A 19,718-nucleotide genomic window follows, 5' to 3' on the forward strand; every position below is an offset into this window, starting at 1 on the left:
TCTGTACCAGCAGATTTCTATCCCAACAATAGATGATTAACCAACAAGGCTTATGCTGTCTTCTGATTAGATGTCGGTGCAATCACCCGGTCCTTAAAATTGTTATCTAGTACAGGAGGCACGGCTTCAGCAGGGGCGATGACAGACTTTAAAAACATCGTATTTCCTAAGGACAAATTACAGAGGTATAGCATTGGTGTTGGTTTCAGGGTTTGTAATCTTTGGTACATTCCTCTCCCCAACGAAATCACTGATCTGTGTGGAAATTACACTTTGAGGGGAGGGCAGTTAAATTCAGGGGGGACGTCAGTGTGGTGAGTGGCTGCATGAGGGGCCTCCCTTCTGAGGATGAGGTAGGTGGTGGGCGCTACGCCAGATACGAAGGTGGAATCATAACTTGTGGTAGTGGGATGCTGGTTGGTAACGCTATTCTAACAAGCAAATCGACACCCAGGTGGCTGGAATTAGCACATCCATTCAACGGAGAGTTATCGAGCATTTCCTCTACTCAAGCCACCGAGGGTGGAAACCAAGATGAGTTAAAGGAGTTTAAAATCTGGTGGGACAGCTAAGACATGTAGTAAATGTCATAGGAGACATTGACAAAGTGATCTAAAGAGGAGGAAGAAGACAATTCCAGCTGAGGGATCAGAGAGGGCTTCATGGAGAAAGTGGTCGATGAACTGGATCTTTTAGGATAGGGGGCTAGGATAGGATCGGAGACTGGGGGTACGGAAGAGGACCTTGCCACAGACAGACAGCTCAAATAGCAAAGCTGCAGAGTCAGGAACTACGTCTGTGGAAAAGCAAACAATTCATTCTGCCCGGGGGCTTGGAGTGCATGAAGGACATCAGGAAAACTCCAGTTGTGCTTGGCACACACCGATGGCCAGCTTCTCATAACTGGAAGAGTAAACCAACCATTTCACACAGCTAAGGAGAGAGCTTCCTTCCATGGCGGTAGCCCGGTGGAGCACACGGGGAGGATTTTCCAGTTGCTAGTCTCCACTCCAGGTGTTTCAGCTCACTCTGCAGCTTTCCCCACGAAATAAAGGGCCAGCTACCCAATATCAAGGGCTCTATAAATCTTAGCTGCAAGAGGAGACTTTAATTCAGCAAATCCTGCAATCACTCAGAACAGAAGCATTGTGGAGGATCCTTTAGGAGCAGCAAGCCATGCCTCTCAATTTTTCAGAAGGGTATGTATGTCCTTTTCTATGCTTGCCACCTTCTCCACTGTCTTGCCCACAAAGAATTAAATCAGATTGTTACTTATTCAGATCCCAGGTGGAAAGGTGACGGGATAGAAAGACCACAGAATAATGAAGCTAGAAGGAATTTTGGAGGCTATTTGCAACCTAAGCCCTGCATGTTATACATGGTCACTGGAGATCTAAGAGGTGAAGTGCCTCACAGAAGTAATTCCAAAGTCAGGAGTAGGCCCAGGTCTTCAGTTCCTGTACCTGTTTGCTTTTTAACCTATGGCACTGGATGAGTTTTCTTAGGTTATTCTGTAGATTAACAAAGAGCTTCAGTCACTTAAGCCAGGGATTGGCAAACTATGGCCCCAGGGCCAAATCCAGCCCACATCCTGTTTTTGTAAATAAAGTTTTATTGGAACACAGCCATGCCTATATATCTAAGACTGCTCTGACACTGCAATGCTAGAGTAGAGCTGTTATGACAGAGGGAATAGTTCCCACAAATTTGAAAATAGGTACTACCTAGCCCTTTATAAAGTTGGCTGATCCCTGATCTAAGTCAATGGCCTCAGAGTTTTTTTTTTCCATAGTGTACTCCTATCAGTTAAAAAAATGAAGCATGCTGTTCTCTCCTCCCCATTTTTACCTAGAGCGATCTTCTGTGTTTACAAGGCGATCTCAAATGCTACACTCTTCTGGGTTGTCTTAGCAGATAATAATGGAAGTCAACTGGAAGGAACTCTTTCCCTATGGGAAATCTTGTTCCAGACATTTGTCATATATTGTCTTATTATTATTTTTTGTGTGTCATCTTATGTCCCATATTACATCATGTTTGTTGAAAGCAAGAGTCATGTTTTATACAGTTGTTTGTTTTTTTTTTTTTGGCCCTCCTCCCCAGTGTGCCTTGTATAAAGTAGGTATTTAATATGTATTTTTAGTGATTGAATTCAAGAAAGGTGTATGGCACAACACACTGAGAAATGGCATTTCTGAAGGCTAATTAAAAATTATGAAGGCTAATGAACAATGATGAGGGCTAATTCAGTCCCTGAATATGAGGCACACAGCCTAAGTTCATGTGGATTTATCTGAATAAGACATGGAAAAGACAAACAGACCAACACGAAGCCACTTAAAATTTTAGTGTCAAATACAGGACAACAATGCTTCCCCAAAGGACAGATCAATGAAATGTGACTCAGTTTCATGAATACGGAAAGGCCAAAAATTCCATATTAGACTCATGAGTATTTACTGGGGGGCAAAAAAAAGATGTTTGAAGTTATTAGAGCTTTTTGAGGGGGAGAAGGCCACCTCCAAAGCATGTCCCAAAGGTACGTGTGTGGAGACACACACACACACTCATTCCGACGTTTTGGGGTTGCTAAGAAGGCAGTCACTGCATATTGGCTTGTGAATATGAAGCAGGAAAACCTGGCTCTGCCCATGGCCATGTTATATGGGCCGTGGGGCTTGCTCTCTGACCATAAGTTCCAGAAGCTGAAGCCTTGATTGTTCACCAAAGGAACGAATGATCTCTCCGGTTTAAATATCCATACTGTGAAGTGATGGAACGGAGCCATATTAAACCAGCCTAGGAGTGACGGTGGCAGCTTCAAGGCTACGCTTGCAGACAGAAGAGTGTTAGCCAAAAATACAGGAGGAGGAAATCCAACACTTCACACTTCTCCCAATTCCTTCCCGCCAGAAGTTGGAATCAACTACTAGTCGTACATTGCCTTCTTGCCAGTGTCTACCTGAGTAGGTACCTGGAGAATTCTGCTCATTGGTCCAAAATGCAAAAGTTTCAATGCATTTATTGTTAAATTTGTTTCTCATCCTTATGCTACTTTCCCTGTAGACGGCATACAGAAAGTCCTCTCGAGTTCAGACATGGAAAATGTATGTTTTCCTTATTAAGAAGAACCACATGGTTATGGACAGGAAAGATATTTGATTTTTGAAACTAGTCAGTACGCAGGGGTTAAAGTCAAACTGAGTCAACGGGTGTTTTCCAGTCTGACTGTGGACTCTCATCTGCTTTAAGAGCTTGTATGTGAGTGTTTGTGCGTACCTATACCTGTCGTCCTCCTGTCTCTGTTATTGTCACATGATTGACCTTGGCTTGGCTCCTGAACAGAGCAGAAGTTCAATATTTTCTCCATAACTTCTCCTGCATCACCTTCCCATGTAAATTTCTTATATCCCTCTATATTCTCTCTCCTCTAAGCTTAATGTTGGTTTTGGCCATTTGCAATGTCTGGAAAGCAAAAATAATTCAGTAGGTAAACTAAGTAGGTAAAAGGTAAGGAGGGAAACTAAGCAGGTTTCCTCAGCCAGTCCTTTAGAAATATTTTCACGGGCTCTAGTCAAAAGTGATTCTGTAATACATTGGATTAATCAGTAAGAGAGCCCAGAGCAGCTAATTCCACTCTCTCACAGGCTATCTTGTCATTTTTACATTTCTTTCAGAGTTAGGTTTACAAATTCATTTAATTTTCTTTGTAGCTAACCTAAATACACTTGGGGATGTATCGACGTGGGGCCAGGGAAGTGATTTTATTTTATCCCCAGATATCTTAACCACTTGCCCAATTGATCAAAAGAACAGTTCAATTTGCTTATGAAACGTCTCAGAACACTAGTAGCCATAACTCCAAAATGACACTGTATTATGGGCTTTTGCTCTCTAGAGTTATGCTTTGGAATGAAGTAGCCAATCGTGTCATTTGCCCTCACAGACGGCTTTGACATTGTAGACCAAACCTTCCTTTTGAAATTCTCCGCCTACCGTTTACTTTGTAGTTTCCTGTGTGTCTTCTATTGGGTTTCTTCCTCAGCTCTACTCTTTTCTTATTCAACATACTCACCCTGGGGAATCCCACCTATGCTTGTAACTTGTCAGTTAATTTTAAGGTGATGATTTCCTAATTGATATCCCTAGTTCAGGCTGCTATTCTGAATTTCTAAATGACTTTTCTTCCTTGGTAATGAAATTTCCAGTGAGGAAGTTAAGAATAATGAGTTATTTGGACATCTAATTAGTCCACGACTCTTCCAAAATTCAAAACTTCTCCCCATGCTGGTACTGCATTTTTAGAAGGTGGATGGTTTTAAAAAAATTGTTTGTTTTTTTTAAATTCCTCAGTCATAGCATCCTATCCTTGCTACAGGTGGCAATTTCACAATTTCAGGATGTGAAGTTGGCTTACTATTAAAAGAAAAGCCAAATAAAGAAGCCATTTATTAACTACATTAAATATCAAGGGATAAATAACTTGCATGAACACAGAGAAAAACATTAGCAATATATTTTCATTATTTATGACTTTGAAATGGATACACTGTTTTTGATTACTTGGCTGACAATTTCACTCCTTACATGCACGGGAAATAAAGTTTAAACAATTCCCATGTGTCTAGAAGTTGATTTTGGTTGAAAGCACAATTCTCTACTGTTAGGTTTAAAACAACTGAATTGAGCCTACCAACCTGAGGAGAAACCTGTTTAACTCGTTTTATATATATAGTGTATGTTCTTTAAAGGTTTCAAAATGTCAGAAAGTAACAGAGCCTGGCTCTGCCATCTGGGAGCTGGATGACACAACAGGGAGTGCATTTAGAGCAGCGGTTCTCAACCTTGGCTGCACATTGAATCACCCTGGGGAGCTTTTAAAAATCCCTCTGCAAAGTCTGTGCCCCAGACCAATTAAATCAGACCCTCTGGGGGTGTGATCCAGGCATTAAAGCTCCCCAAGTGATTCCAGTCTGCAGCCAGTTTGAGAAACACTGAATCATGAGTGACTTAGGAACACTCGGGCCAGAGGCAGTATAGAGTCATTCAGAAAGCAGAGAGGAGTCATGCTCAAGTATTTAGGGATCAGAGTGGAAACAGATAAAGCCACTCATACTTGTGATCCCAAATGCCAGGCTCTTTTTGCTTCTTCTATTTTTTTCTAAATTGAGGTATATCCATATTTGTAAGCAGAAAGTACTGTGACTGAACACTGTGTGCAGATACAATTTTTAAACTTATGAAACTGGTTAAATACACAGTGTGGTGTACCCCTTGCTCTCTCTATGGCCAAATTTGACCAAGTCCGAGTCCGACACCACCTTCATTGGCTGGTCGCAGCCCCTTGGCCTGGGATTTAACCTATGACCTCAGCCTCCTTTTATGATGAAAATACCCTATAAACCCCAATTCCTATCTTTGCCCCATCGTGGATGATTTGTGTCAGGAGGGTATGGTATTCTCAAAGCTCAGCTAAGGATCTGTGAAAAAGCAATTCTTAGAGTCTGTTTCATGGAATTTGAACTGTAAAAAGAGGAAAAAAATAAGGTCAGAAGCCAGCCAAACCAACGAGGTACCTGCCAAACCACACCTTATCCTCTTCAATCAGCAAAAATATCATCCACCGCCTGACTCCTCTTACCTCACTCATAGGAGCTCATTCATTCCCTTATTAGGACACTGGCAGTAGCAAGAGAGACTGCTCAGTGTCTGAGGTCCAGAAGTGGCTTTTACAACATGTGCAGCTCATCAAAAACGAGAAGAGGGCAACAGCCACCGAGAGAGGAGACTGGAAAAATTAAATCCTCTTTGTATGGAGGAGCATCCATCTTGGTAGGCCACAATGATGGTTTTGGATTTAAAAAAAAATTTTTTTTTAAAGGCCAAACCCAAAAAAAAAAAAAAAAGAAAAAAATCCTAATTTTTTTTTTTTAAATGCGTTTTTTTTTGAAGGGTATTTTTGACTTGGAAATTCAGTCAAGGAAATTTTAAGTTGAATGCTTCCGAGGAGTTGCATGTATGTATATATATATATATATATATATATATATATATATATATATATGTGGTCAGTGAGCACCTGGTCTCTAAGAAAGGCTGGGCTTGGGTGGTCCATCCCAGTTGCAGAGCATACGCCTAAACTTAGAGGTGTCATTTGCTTTTTTTTTTTTTTTTTTAACCTGGAACAAAGTAAAAGCCCTATCCCCCTTCCGTCTTTCTGCTTCTCATCTGTCTACAGGGGTCCCGCCTCCATGCTCTGACCCTCCTTTTAGCTTACCAACTTCTCCCTTTTCTCCCAATGGACCACCATTCACACCAGGCTGTTGTTCTATGATTTGGAGTAGCTTCCAAGTCCAAATGAGACGTCTCCCTGTTATGATCTGTGTCAGCAGGGCTGTCCTATTAATCCCATCCTGTTTAGTGGCTAAGCTGTTTTCAGAGCCAACTCATGAACTCACAGCCATCCAAGCAATAACAGATTACAATTCTAACTTGCTAGAATTTACAAAACACTTCCATCAGGGACATGCTCTAAGCTGATTGTCAGAATCCCAGTGAGACAGACACTGTCATTCCTGCTTCACAGTCGAGGAGACAGTCTCAGTGGAGCTGGGTGGTTTGCATTCAGATTGCGGACATCACTGTTATTTAGGGCTTTTCTGACGGGTGCTCTCTTCCTTCTCTAGGGTGTCATAATATGGTGGTTCTGCTCAGACAAAGAGCTCTGAAGCTACTGGAGAGAATTGATAGTCCTCAGGTTCCCTAAATGAAGGATGTTGGGGCCCCTGGGATATCGTAGGAGGCCCCAGCATTCACGTTGCCTGCCTGGGGTTGGGTTCTTTACTGCTGACCACTAACTCAGTTAAATCTGACTCCTTGTTAAGGTTGGAGGCAATATTTCGAAAGCAACAAAGTCAAACACAAAAGCCATTGTCTATTAAAAATAAACAGTAATGCTGGTGATTTTTTTTTAAAAAAAGAGGCATGTACTAAACCTGCCAACCTTGACTTTGAATGAGTGAAGCAAGCAAACCGTTTAATAGGAGGAGGAAGCTTATTTTCATGGTAATACCTCCATTTGTGCAGTACTTCTTAGATGCCAGGTAAGGGACAGGAGGCCTCTCATCTAACCCTCACAACAGCATTGAATAAACACGAGTTTTCCTATCTTACAGTCTAGATGAGCAAACTCAGCACAGAGAAGTCAAATCACTCGCCCCGGATTAGCTACCATCCAGCAGACGCCAGAGTCTAGGCTCTCTGCACGACTACCACAGAGCACATCCATTTCTTCCCAGGTCTTGTTGCTTTGACTTTGACAGGACAGGATTTAGAAGGTAAGACATGGAGAAGCTCAAAATTATTCGAAGAGTTTATTTTCTTTTAGTTGGCATAAGAAAGTCATGTGGTATAGTTAACAATCAGATGAGAGGAGTTGCTGGTTTTATGGAAGTCCAGGTCTCCTGTTGGGGGAAGAGATACACTCACTGACTCTTTGCAGGGCCCTTAAAGCAGTATTTCATCCCCTTGGCTGGTTAGTTAATGAGTCATGGAAGTTCAAAGACCCTCCCAGACCACTCCTCTCACCTTCTCTAGCCCTGTTCCGCCAGGAAGGGAAGCTTGCTCATCAAGCAGGATCTGATGTCATATTAGAATTGCTGCCAGATTCTCCCACTCAAAGACCAGAGGTTAGAGCTGTGAAAGCACAGGCAGGGAATAACATCCGTTAAGTGTTAAGCTGGAGAAAGCGAGGGAGCTACCAGGAGCCAGCCTGGAGCAGGCCTGGAGCCAGGAGCCAGTCATCATACACACACAGGCAGGGAAGAAGTGGCCTCATTTTCCTCATCTGTAAAACGGAGGCAATGGTACTTAACTCATAATGTTGTTGAAGGATTAGATGAACTAATACTTGTAAAGTACTCAGAGGAGTGCTTGGCAAACGGTAGTAGTAAGTGCTACATGAGTGTTAACCATTTTTATTATTTTACCGTTGTAGTTATCCTCCTCATGACATGGAAAATAGGTTTTGTGCTTATACATCTTCCAAAATAGGCTGCTGTTTCCAGGCATGACTGGGAGAACAGGCCAGAAAGATTTTTCTAACTCAAGGATCTTAAATTCCTTTTCATTGAAAATGTTATTAACACCAGGGTAGACTGAGAAATGCAGAATAAATGTAGGGGAAATTCTTCTCTTTTGTCGGTAGACCCTTATTCTGTTGACTACCTTTTCTCTGATTTTCTTTCTTGAGGAGTAGTCAGTGTTGGGAGAAGAGCTGTGGCTAAAAGTGTCCAGAAATTGTAATGCCTTTTAGCTCTCATGTTCTCGGTCTCTCTCCTAATCTCTCACCTCTCACTAAAATGTCGATGGAAATTTATCATCAGATAGCTTTATCTTCCCATGCCAGAAAAGCACGTGTTTTAGTATAAGAGGATAATCCCCTTTTCTATTTTTCTTTTTTTTTTTTTGGGGGGGGAGGGAGGGTTGGTGTAACAGTCAAACTTGGTGGAGAAGCAGAGCTCTATGCAGGGAGGTTGGTTCTGACTCTCAGACAGACTGCCTGTCGGCAGAGGACCCAGATGTCCCCACTGTCCCAATACCTTTCAGCCAGCTGGCATTCTCATTGTACTCGAAAATTATTCCACTTATTTGCTTATGAATTAAACTATGAAATCTTATGTTAAAGTATTTTAAATATTTCAGTACGTGTTCTGGGTTGAAATGTGTCCTCCAAAAATGATATGTTGACCACTTAACCTCCAGTACCTCAGAACGTGGTCTTATTTGAAAATCAAGCCTTCACAGAGTTATAATGCGGTCACTAGGAAGACCCTCTTCCAATACGACTGGTGTCCTTATAGAAAGGGGAAAAACCAGGACAGAGAAACAGACATACATGGAGGGTAGACTATGTGACGAAACACAACGAAAATGTCATGAGAAGGCAGAGGATTGATGTGACAAATCTATACGTAAACCCACCTACGACAGCCAGCAAACCATCAGAAACTAGGAGAGAGGATTGGAACAGATCCTCCTCACAGCCTCAGAAAGAAACAACCCTGCCTGTTATCCTAAAATACCCAATACGGAGTACCTTGTTACGGTAGCCCTAGAAAACTAGTTCAGTACTCAGTTGAAGGACCGAAGGTTCTACTTTGTTAATACATTTTCCCCAAACAATGCCTAGCACCTTCTACTGCTTATTTAGGTGATTGGTTCATTACAGCAGCCCATGTGGTTTATGAAGATGCCTTCTGTTGTCACTTGTGCATCTAGCCTCTCTTATGCTCAGTTTCCACCTTTGCTGTATGCCTTTTGTCTGCTGGTATCCAGGGGCCTTGGTTGGAGATGTACCTGTAGCTCTGAGGTGAGCTCATAAAACTCCAGCCTTTTTAGGCTCCCAGGGGCAACCGGGTGACAATGTCTCCATTCCCTGAGTGGAGGAGATGTTTTACAGGATCTCCCTCCCGGTCCATAAATCTTCAGCTCCAGGTGAGACAGACTCATACTACTTCTCTGGGTCAAATTTAATGTTTAAGGAAGGTCAGAAATTTTTAAATGCATGCAGGGGAGGGAGAGTAAGTGGAAAATAAATCTTTCTCATGATAGTAACTCCTTATGGATCTGGGATGGTTCAACTTATGATTTCAAGGCTGTTTGCCTTGGGGTGAGCAGAGATTGTACGTCCTTCCTGGAACTCCTTCATTCAGTGAGGTTAAAAGGAAAGACCCTGCCTGTGCTCAAATCTGCAGAATTTTTGCCCTGTTGTGACCAGGATGTGCTCGCGATTCACCTAACAGATATCAGAATACCATTTTCACATTAAGCCTCTGTAGGACGTATAAGATTTGCCCAACTTGTGGAGACCTCGGCCAACTTTAAAATGTAGAGGTAAAGGCCAGGTTTGTTGTATTTGATTCTAGGAAGTCTGTCTGCTCAAATTACGGCTTGAATTGTGTCTTCTCCAAAAATATGTTGAAATCCTCACCTCCAGTACCTCAGGATGTGACCTTATTTGGAAATAAGGTATTTACAAATGCAATCAAGTGAAGATGAGGTCAGCTCAGTGAGGCCTAATCCAATATGACGGAAGTCCTTATAAAAAGGGGAAATTTGGATACACAGACAGACACACACAGAGGGAAGACGATGTGAAGAGAAGCAGGGAGAATGTCACGTGAAGTGATGGAAGCATCAGAGCTATGCTGCCACACACCAGGGGACATCGGGGGCTACCAGGACCTAGAAGAGGCAAGGATGGACGCTCCCCTTGCAGGACTCAGAGGGGACATGGCCCTGCTGACACCCTGACATCAGACTTCTAGCATCTAGAGCTGTGAGACTATAGGTTTCTGTTGTTTTAAGCCTCCCAGTTTGTGGTCCTTTGTTTTGGCTGCCCTAGGAAATTAACAAACCACTCTTCACATTTCATACTTTTGTGATTACCTGGAAGCTACCTCAGATTCATCCCCTAGCCACCCAGTTCATGCCAGTAATTATCCTCGTTAATCACCATCTCCCCGAAATCCTTTTGAGCACTTACTAAGGGCCAGACACTGTGCTAACCGTTTTACAGACACTTTCCTCTTTGTGGAGAGGAATAAACTGAGAAACTTGGCCAGAAATAGTAACTTGCTCAAGGGCACACAGTTCTTAAGATCAGAGATGACTAGAATTTGAATCCAAGTTTATTCTGGATGTTGAAGTCAGTATCCTATCCTTAATTGATACCTTCCCCACCTGTCAAGATTACTTCAATATTGGTGGCATCCAAATCTCCGACAAACAAATCCCCAATCTCACTACAGCCTTCTTCACACTGTACCTGGCTTAGGCCAACTAGGAAAAGCAGTAATTCCATATTTTACCACAAAAGTCCATGTCTAGCACGTTTCTTTTAACTTCAGAGTTATCCAAAGTATAGCAATATTGGATTATCATATTTAAGCAGTAAGGGAATGGAGCAACAAAAATCTGAGATAAAGAGCTGCTATGGTTTTTCTAAAGCAGATGGATGTTTTAATGAATACAAGTTAATCACAAACTGAAGTCCGCTGTCTTTCACCTCAGCATCAGTTGCTCTGTTGTCCTAAGATACCAAGCCACCTCTCATCTGGGGTCTAGAGGAAGGAGAGTGTTCAGAGGGAAGGGAAAGGTAGAAAAACGTAACACTGATTAAAACATCCACCGTGTAGCTGGTTCCTTTAATTTTCACTACACCTGCAAGGCAGATATTATACCTTTTTTTTTTTAACAGATGAAGAAACTAAGGCACCGTGAAATTAGATGACCTGCTCGAGTCACACACCTAGTGATGAGTGAGGTCTAAACACAGATGTGGGAGTCAGGATATCTGGCTGTAGTTTCTCATCTGTCAAGAATGAGCCCACGGAAGACTATGAAGGTGGGTCTGGCCAACAGAAGGGGTGTTGAGACCCTTTCCCGTACCCGCAGTGCTGCTCATTCCAGAAAGGCTACCTGTGACATGGCAGGGGTGACCATTAGTTTCCTCTTTAGAACATCCCTTTTGCTCCAATGGCTCAGTGTACCGAAGCCCCTGACGTCTCGCTTACTCATTAAAAAGTTGTGTGAACATGATCTTTTTCAACGAAATAAATCATACCAATTTATTCAATAGCAGTGGAAATGATCTACCCCAAAGCTACCGCTGTCATGAAATCACATTAAAGCTAGGTTTTAAAAAGTGCTTAAGGTTTGTGCATTTTATGTATTTTTCTCTGGAAACCACGCAAAGTAGTTATGAGCTATGGCCTTTGGTGGGGGGGGTATTTTTGATCTATGTAAAGAGTGTTATTACTCTTTAAAGGACAAAAGTAGCAAATTTATTTCCTCCTCTTTGGGGTGAATATAGTCCTTATTTTATTATATTATTATTTTCTAGTACCTCTGTTACATACAAAAAGGAAAAGTTAGAGTGATTTGGAGAATTGAGTCCTAGAAAAGACGAGTGTAGGCATTCCTTGGAAGGATCAGAAAGCAGTCATGGAAAGGTAAAGAAAAGACACTGAGAGCTAATGTAGCAGGCAGAGTGAGCCTCTGAGAGACAGATGTGTGGGTTAGCCCGTGAGTAGGAATTGAGCAGCATAGAAAATACCAGACTAAAATACCGGGACCTAACTAGGGAGAGCAGGACTTGAACAAAACATTCTAATCAATGTCTGTGTGAGATGAGGCTATGACTGAAATTATAAAGAAAAAAATGAAGATCAATGAGAAAAGTCCCCTCCTTTCTCTAGAAGTTTATTGTTTTAAACCCCTCTTAATAAAAGCATCTCCTGTACTGGTTACTTTTGTTTAATGTCAGTTGTTTTTAATAAAAGTGGTCTTAAAAACAGTGGAAGTCAGTGTTTATTCATCCAACGGGCTAGAGCAGATACTATCAGGCAAAGCATACTCCTTCCCAAATTGGCTCACGCGTCAAAAACCCATCGACCACCTAGTTGCTTCCTTGATTTTATAACCAGAAAAAGTATTTAAGGGCAGAGGACGAGCGAGGATGACCTGGCTGAGCTTCTTAAATACAAACCTCGTTACGACATCACAAACAAATGCCATGGGGAGATTTTCATTTGTGAAGTTGCATAATCGTCTAGCCCATGCAAGGATCTTTTCCCAACTCTCTGAAAAACAAACGGTCTCTCCAAGTTGTTCCTCTGATATTAAATTTTAATTGGGAAAAATACGGTTATTGAACAATGGCCTGCATTTATCTTGTACTTAATATTTCCCCAGTTACTTGAAAGTATGGCATTTTAATAGCTGGCCTTGCCACCCTCCAAGTTACACTGAGCAGAATGGGCCTCTCCACTGCAGGCTTGTGTTGCAACAAGCGGAAGTGGCTTCTTGGAGATCACAGTGCTAACTACTATAGGAGCTGGACCAGAATCCTGACCCTCTGATTCCCACCCAAAAAGCCTTTCTTTCACCTCCAGGCTGACCCCTGCAGCAGGCAGCCAGGGGGGGTCACCAGCTCACAGAGCTTCCTAAGCTGCTCTGAAGCCAGGAGCTAGGTACCAAGATTGTGTAATATGTTCAGTGGCTTTTCACACTTCAGTGTGCAGCTCCTGAAATCTATTTAGTAGGTTATGACCACCATTTTTAATGAAATAGAAAAGTATAGAACATACCAAAGAGCAGGAAACTAAATCACTATCTCAAAGAGATATTTGCAGTCCCATGTTCATTACAGCATTATTCACAATAGCCAAGACATGGAAGCAACCTAAGTGTCCATTAACGAATGAAAGGATAAAGAAAATGCACACACACGCGCACACGCACACACACACACACACACACACACACACACACACACGATGAAATATTATTCAGCCTTAAAAAAGAAGGAAATCCTGCCATTTGTGGATGAATCTGGAGGATTATGCTAAGTGAAGAAAGCCAGAAAGACAAAAACAAGTACTGTATGATATCACTGTATGGAATTAAAAACAAAAAAGTGAAACTAGAATGCTGGTTGCCTGGAGTTGGGAAATGGGAAGAGGCTGGTAAAGGGGCACAAACTTTCAGATGAATCAAGTCTAAGGATCTAATGTATAACATGGTGACTATAACTGATGACACTGTATTTCTATAACTGAAACATGCTGAGAGAGTAGAACTTAAACGTTCTCACCAAAAGAAAGAAAGGGGAGAAAAAAGGTAAGTGTGGGAAGTGATGGCTGTGTTAATTACTTGATGGTGGGAATCCTTTCACAATATATATCAAATCATCACACTGTATACATTAAGGATGGAGCTGAAACAAAATCTACGGTACCACTTAAAAAATATCAGAGGGCATTGTGCATAGCAAGAGGGAGCATTGTTTTATGAAATATTTGTTTCAAATACGTGTGTGTGCATGTGTGTGTGTAAAACTGAGTCACAAAATAGCTGTGTTTATTAATCTGAAGATGATTTTGACTTAAGCTAAAAGAAACCTGTATTTTTTTTCAGATGACCAGAGGAAAAAAGAAAGCAGGAAAATACCGATGCAGCTAACCCAATCAGGTGGTACGGGGTCTGTACGGGGTCTGAGAGCAGCCACGGTGGTAGGTGTGGGAGGAAGATGGAAGATAATTTTGAAGCCAGAGTCTGTGTTTTGTCTTTTTTATGTTTTTAGTGCCTAGGCCAGCAGGAAACCCTCCATAAATATTTGTTGAATGAATGCATAGATATGGGTGAGGTTTACACACTTTTTTTTTTTAAGGCTCTTTTAAAAAATTCAATTAGGCTGGGAAATGAATCCAGGCAGTCCTACATTTATGAAAAGTTTGTTTCCAAGACCTTAATTTGCAAATTAGTTTTTGGAACTTCAAACACCATTCTACATGGCAGCTGAGATCTCAGACCAGCCAACAACCACCTTTTCAAACCCCAGATACGTCTGAAGCTCGTACCAAGAACTGAAGCTGCATTTGTATGGAAAAAACACATCCTCACTGGTCCAGTCAGGACGACCAGGAGCAAATTAGCCTCCAGATGGCAGAGGAGCCCCTCTCCATCCCCCATTCCTCTTGCTGCGGTTAGACCTGCAGCTGGAAAGCCATTTGGTGGGGACTGGGAGGGATGTGCGAAGTAGCATAAAATGAGGGCTCATTTCAAGGACAGAAATAGGTCAAAGGTAAGGAGAGGGAAAGAGAAATGAACAATGCAAATAGCATCAATAAGGAGGAAAAGAAAGGCGTGGAGCCACCAAATACCTAGCCAATGTGACCATGGCCAGGTGGCCAGGAAGACATATGCGGCAAGTCGAGACCGCCTGCATAAGAATTTGGTTTAGTCACCAATGCACAAACAATTCAGCAACACAGAGTACTCAGTGCAGGCAAAGAACAACTGTCTTTTCTCTGCCATTCTTCCTTATTTTTCATCCATAAATAGCACGTAGTAATTTCACCTTTACCCAGATAAGAGGTCCAGAAAAGTCAATCATTGAAAACCAATTTTTGAACCCCAAAGGGAGCAAAAAAGGACCGTATGGTACCCAAACCAACAGTCACACAATGCACAGGACCCTTACTTTGTAGGAGAGAAGGCCCCTCACGGGTCCTCCACTTTGGCTCTTCACTTTGAACACAAGTCTAACAAGAGGGGTTTGCTGATATCCTTGGCTACGGCAGAAGAAAGAGTGGAACCACTAGAGGTGGGTGCTTTAACAGCAATGAGAAGAGATAAAAAGATATAAATAAGAAGGCGAAGGACATCACATAATAATTGCACCCACTTTTGGTTGGGAGACTTATCCAGTTTCACCAGCTGATTTAAAAACCTGTATTCATAATGACAGTTCTCAGCAATTGGAAAGTGTCTCAAATGTTTTGTAATATTTATTTTAAAGAAGGGCAAGAGAGAGTTTCTATTAAATTTTGCTTTTTTTTCTTTGTTTGTTTACAAAATTTAGCATGCTGTAAAACTTGCATGCTACATTCTCTAATAAGATTGAATAAACCAAGTATTCCTATATTTTTTACAAAACCAAACATTTTTATGTACATTTCTTCTCTCATTCTGCTGAATCTTATATAATTATGCCATGCTTTTAACTATATTTCCCTGCCATGCTTTTAACTTAGTTCCCTCAGAAAACAGTGGGATGAACTAAATAATTCCCTACGTTTCTTTGATTCCATGGTTTTAAAATTTATATACACTTCCACATTTGTTTCAAAATGTGACACAAAAACAAAGCTTTTTCATTCTCATGATATATCAAAGCATACTTCTGTATGAAAAATGTAAACTGTTAATGGACTAAATCATGAATATTTACAAGGAACCCAAAATCTTGACTCAAGAAGACTGTAGGTAGGGCTTTGCGGAAATGAGAAAAGTAGTGGTGAAAATATTAGACTGCAGGTGACAGAATCTCTCGATACTCTTACTAGGAACAAATTAAGCAGCACCTTGAACTCTAAAGAATTGAATAACTATTCACACCTGCCCTTGAAAATAACATGGCTCTGTGTGGGCCTTGACATGCAGGAATTTTAATGTGCCTCATTAAAAGAAACAAAACAAAACACTGCCAATCTTGCTTTGTAGGTGATGAAACTGATAATTATCTGATGCAAATGCAAAGGAATTTAGAATTCATTTTGTTGGGCACCTGTTTCGGCATTTCACTTCATACTTCTTCCAAACCGAAAGGTGCAGAGGCTTTGTGTCTTCAAATGACTCAACTGAAAAGTATGAACTTAGATGAGCTGACTTTGGTTTTTCTAATAACAGGAAACCTAAAGAATCTATTTTGGGCGTCAGCCTCATGCTGGAAGCTGAAGATTCGAAGAGGCAAAATGGTTCCTGCCAGCAAATGAATTACCATCTATTGAGAGGTAGAAAGGCATGATCACGACTTACTTGGTACAAAGCTAATAATAGGTGAACAAGGGTTATTAGCGTGGAGAGAAACTGAGAAAGGCTTGTGGAGGAAGGTAGCATCTGATCAAGACCTTGAAGGACTGGAAGGAAGTCGGAAGCAGATGAGGCAGAGCTTCGCATCCCTGCCATACTCCCCAGTCACGCCCCGTTGCTCACACCCGCCCCTCTCCCCACCCCACCCTACGCACTCCACCAAAACTTCCTTGGAATCCTAGTTCTCCATGGGACAGTTCAGAAACCTGATCTTGTTTTAATGCCTTCATTTCAGATGAGGAAACTGAGGCAAATGGGGTGTTTCCCGTGTAGGGAATCGAGTGAGCCAAGGCGGTGGCTTGTACATGATGAGTTTGGGGAACAGTGAGTGATCTGATTCGGCCAGAGGAGTGGGGGTCAGAATGGCAGGAATAGTAAAGGCAGACTGGAGAACTCTGAATGTCATATTAGGGAGAGTGCGCTCTACCCTCAAAGGTGGGGGGAGGAGATTAGAAAAGGGAGAGAGGCTGAGGCTGGGACCAGAACAGAGGGAATTGCAATCGTCCAGGTGGGAGGCAAGAACTCTTGAAATTCAGGAAATGACAAAGTGGTGAAGAATGAGAGAGATACAAAGAAAGTAAATTGATAGAACCACAGGCAAGATGGAGTGGGAAAAAACTCCCAACCAGGAGTTGGGGGCAGGGAGGGAGAATGAGAGAGAGAGAGAGAGAGGGCTCTTTTCCTACTGTGCCAGGCTCTGTTGTTGACCAGCTGTGTAACACTGGGCAAACCCTTCACCCCCATGTGCCTCAGTTTCCTCATCAAATAAAAGCATTAAATAGGATCAATGGTTTCTGGACTGTCCCATGGAGACCTAGGATTCCAAGGAAGTTTTGGTGGCATGGGTAGGGTGGGGTGGGGGTGAGCAATGAGGTGTGATTGGGGAGTGTCGTGGGGATGAGAAGCTCGAGATCCAAAACCACTTATTTAACAGAACATCTCCTTTCTATAATAGAATTCCTTGTATCATTAACTTTCTAAAAAAACCCGAAAGCAAACAAAAACCCAACTCGTTCGATAACCACTGGATGATACAGATGACCTCTACAAGCCCTTTGAAGTCTCACCGTTGAGTGACCACACTTACAGAAACTGGTTTTCCAAGAGACCTGCTAATACAGTGGACATGGGTCTCATTTTTAGGACCCCATTGAGTGCCTCTGTTTATTTGATTAACTGTTGCACAAGTGCTGGAACAACTGGAAGAACAACTGTCATGCTGAATCAGTGCCAAGACTCTCAAAAATGGGGACGATGTACTGAAAGGCCACTCGGTGTTCTTCCTCTTACATGGTACCTTTTCCCAAGACCCAGTAAGTTTTCCAAAACTCCTTAGTGCCTGTGCGATAAGGGCCCTTGCCTGTGATTACAAAGATACTGGCTGCATTATTGAGTACTGTCAGGCTTTGGGTAAATTGAGTTATTGTTCTGGGTTCCATCTGTCTATAGAATGGGAGTGCGACAGCAAACCACCCTAAAGGTCCCTTTCAGCTTTAACATTCCAGGATTTCAGGATCCTAAATCTTGGAGCCTGTTATCTGGACAATTCCCTGATGGAGAGCATGAGCGCTTAGTCTTGCTCTGTCACTGTCAGATGGTCAGTATATTAAGGGCTTTTTGGGCTGTTGACTCTAAGGATTGGGCAATGTGTGTGCGCTTTAGCCAAAGTCTGAGTCCTGCAAATGGATTACTCGGAGCAGAAGGCTCAGGTCTAAATTAACAGCAGCTCTCTAGACACACACTGCTTTGTGGATCGGTTATTTGGAGTTAGAGAAACCTGGTGCCTAGGTATAAACCACTGCACATCGTCTACGAACCCCCATAAAAGTGGAAACCAGGAAAACCAACCAGAACAGCCACGACGACAATGTGGAGACCAGAAGTTGAGAAAATCTCCTACAGGTCTGAAATTTACATACTCGCTGGGATCCTTTGCCTGCTGATTTCTCCTCTCGCCTCCCACTCCCACAATTTAAAAAAAAATAAAATTATTTTTCCCTTCACAACAATTCCTTTGTTAAAAAAAAAAAAAAGGCAGAAAGTTAAACCAAAGAGGCGAAGTGAGCACTCACTGGGAGAGAGCGGCCAGGCTGCGTCTTCCCAGCAATCCGGATCCCCCGAGCATGTCTGCAGCTGGAAGGGGCGGCGGGCGCTGGAGGTGCGGTCAGGGCGGGGGCCGAGCCCCCCGAGGTGCCATGTTATCTGTGGCTGAAAGCCGCGTGGAGGATGCTCCCGTGTTCTCCCTTTGTGTTAACACTTTGGTCTGTCCCTGTGACGAAAGTCTGGGCATGTCCTCGGCCAAATCTACTCCTCCCCACCCTTTCCCTCTGCATGGGATCATCAGAGAGCTGATTGTTATTTTTTACTGTAATCTCTCTAATAGAGGCCCCTTACGTTTAGATGGTCAAGGACACTGATTGCTTGGAGATTTCCAGAATGTTATTACCGGGTCGGAGGGGCCAGGATCCCTCGTAGCTTTCATGATGAAGACTTTATATGATGAATTACAAATAATTATTCCGGAGAACTGGTCAAAGGAAAAGACACTGATTCATGTGCTCAGCCTTTTGGGAAATAGTTGATCACGGTATTGCTTGTATACACAATTCATTTCTGAGGAGATCAACGGAAATCAGTCCACCGAAAAGTTTAGTTTATCCGGGTGCAGTTCTCAGGCACTCATTCTGAGCTCTGTTCTCAATTATCATTGGTGTAGGTGGCTTCCAAAGCAAACAGTTCCCACTGAGAAATCAAATCTGAGAAACTCCTCTTCCCCCCTCCTTTTTTTTTTTTTTTACCCCAGGGGACAATGCATGATATGAAAATGCACAGCAATGGCTAAGGGAAGAAGAGAGACTGTCCAATCCATGCTACGCTGTATTATTGAGTGTTTGATGCTCACGCCACTCTGGGAAATGAGAGCAACAGTCGGTCCCATCAGCACCAACGGCACCCTGGTGGGAATCTCATCAGCCACTCTGCACAAGGGAGCCTGGTCAGCAACCGCTTGGAAAGCAACCAAATGCCAGCCCCTGAGGATGCGGTGATATTGACTCTATCTGGAGATGACACTCGTCTCGGCCTGAGTTATGACTATGTTTCTTTATTTCTAGCTAGAAATGAATAGGTGGGTGCTGGGGCACCGAGCTGCTTATGGGACTGGCTTTCTGTCAAACGACTAGAACACCTCAGATCTTCACAATGGAAGGTTAAGATGATTCTTTGGGTAGGCAGCAGGAGAAGCAATCAACTTCACACACGGAGAGCCCCTTCAGAGAATG

The 19,718-nt window shown here is 42.5% G+C and overlaps 1 protein-coding gene across 7 annotated transcripts in view; it reads right to left on the reverse strand.

The window, feature by feature from the left end:
- Nucleotides 1-19,718, reverse strand: part of CALD1 (caldesmon 1) — a 198,219-nt gene that overhangs the window by 47,437 nt on the left and 131,064 nt on the right. The window contains exon 1 of one of the 7 annotated variants that reach the window (XM_033098737.1): nucleotides 18,510-18,731. The exons of the other annotated variants lie outside the window; for them this stretch is intronic. Within the exon in view, the coding sequence (XP_032954628.1) occupies nucleotides 18,510-18,562 (53 nt within the window). The 5' untranslated portion in view covers nucleotides 18,563-18,731. Of the gene's footprint in view, nucleotides 1-18,509; nucleotides 18,732-19,718 lie in introns of those variants that run through there. 7 annotated transcript variants of the gene reach the window in all.

The sequence above is a fragment of the Rhinolophus ferrumequinum genome, chromosome 26 (genome assembly GCF_004115265.2).
Source record: "Rhinolophus ferrumequinum isolate MPI-CBG mRhiFer1 chromosome 26, mRhiFer1_v1.p, whole genome shotgun sequence".
NCBI lineage: Eukaryota > Metazoa > Chordata > Mammalia > Chiroptera > Rhinolophidae > Rhinolophus > Rhinolophus ferrumequinum.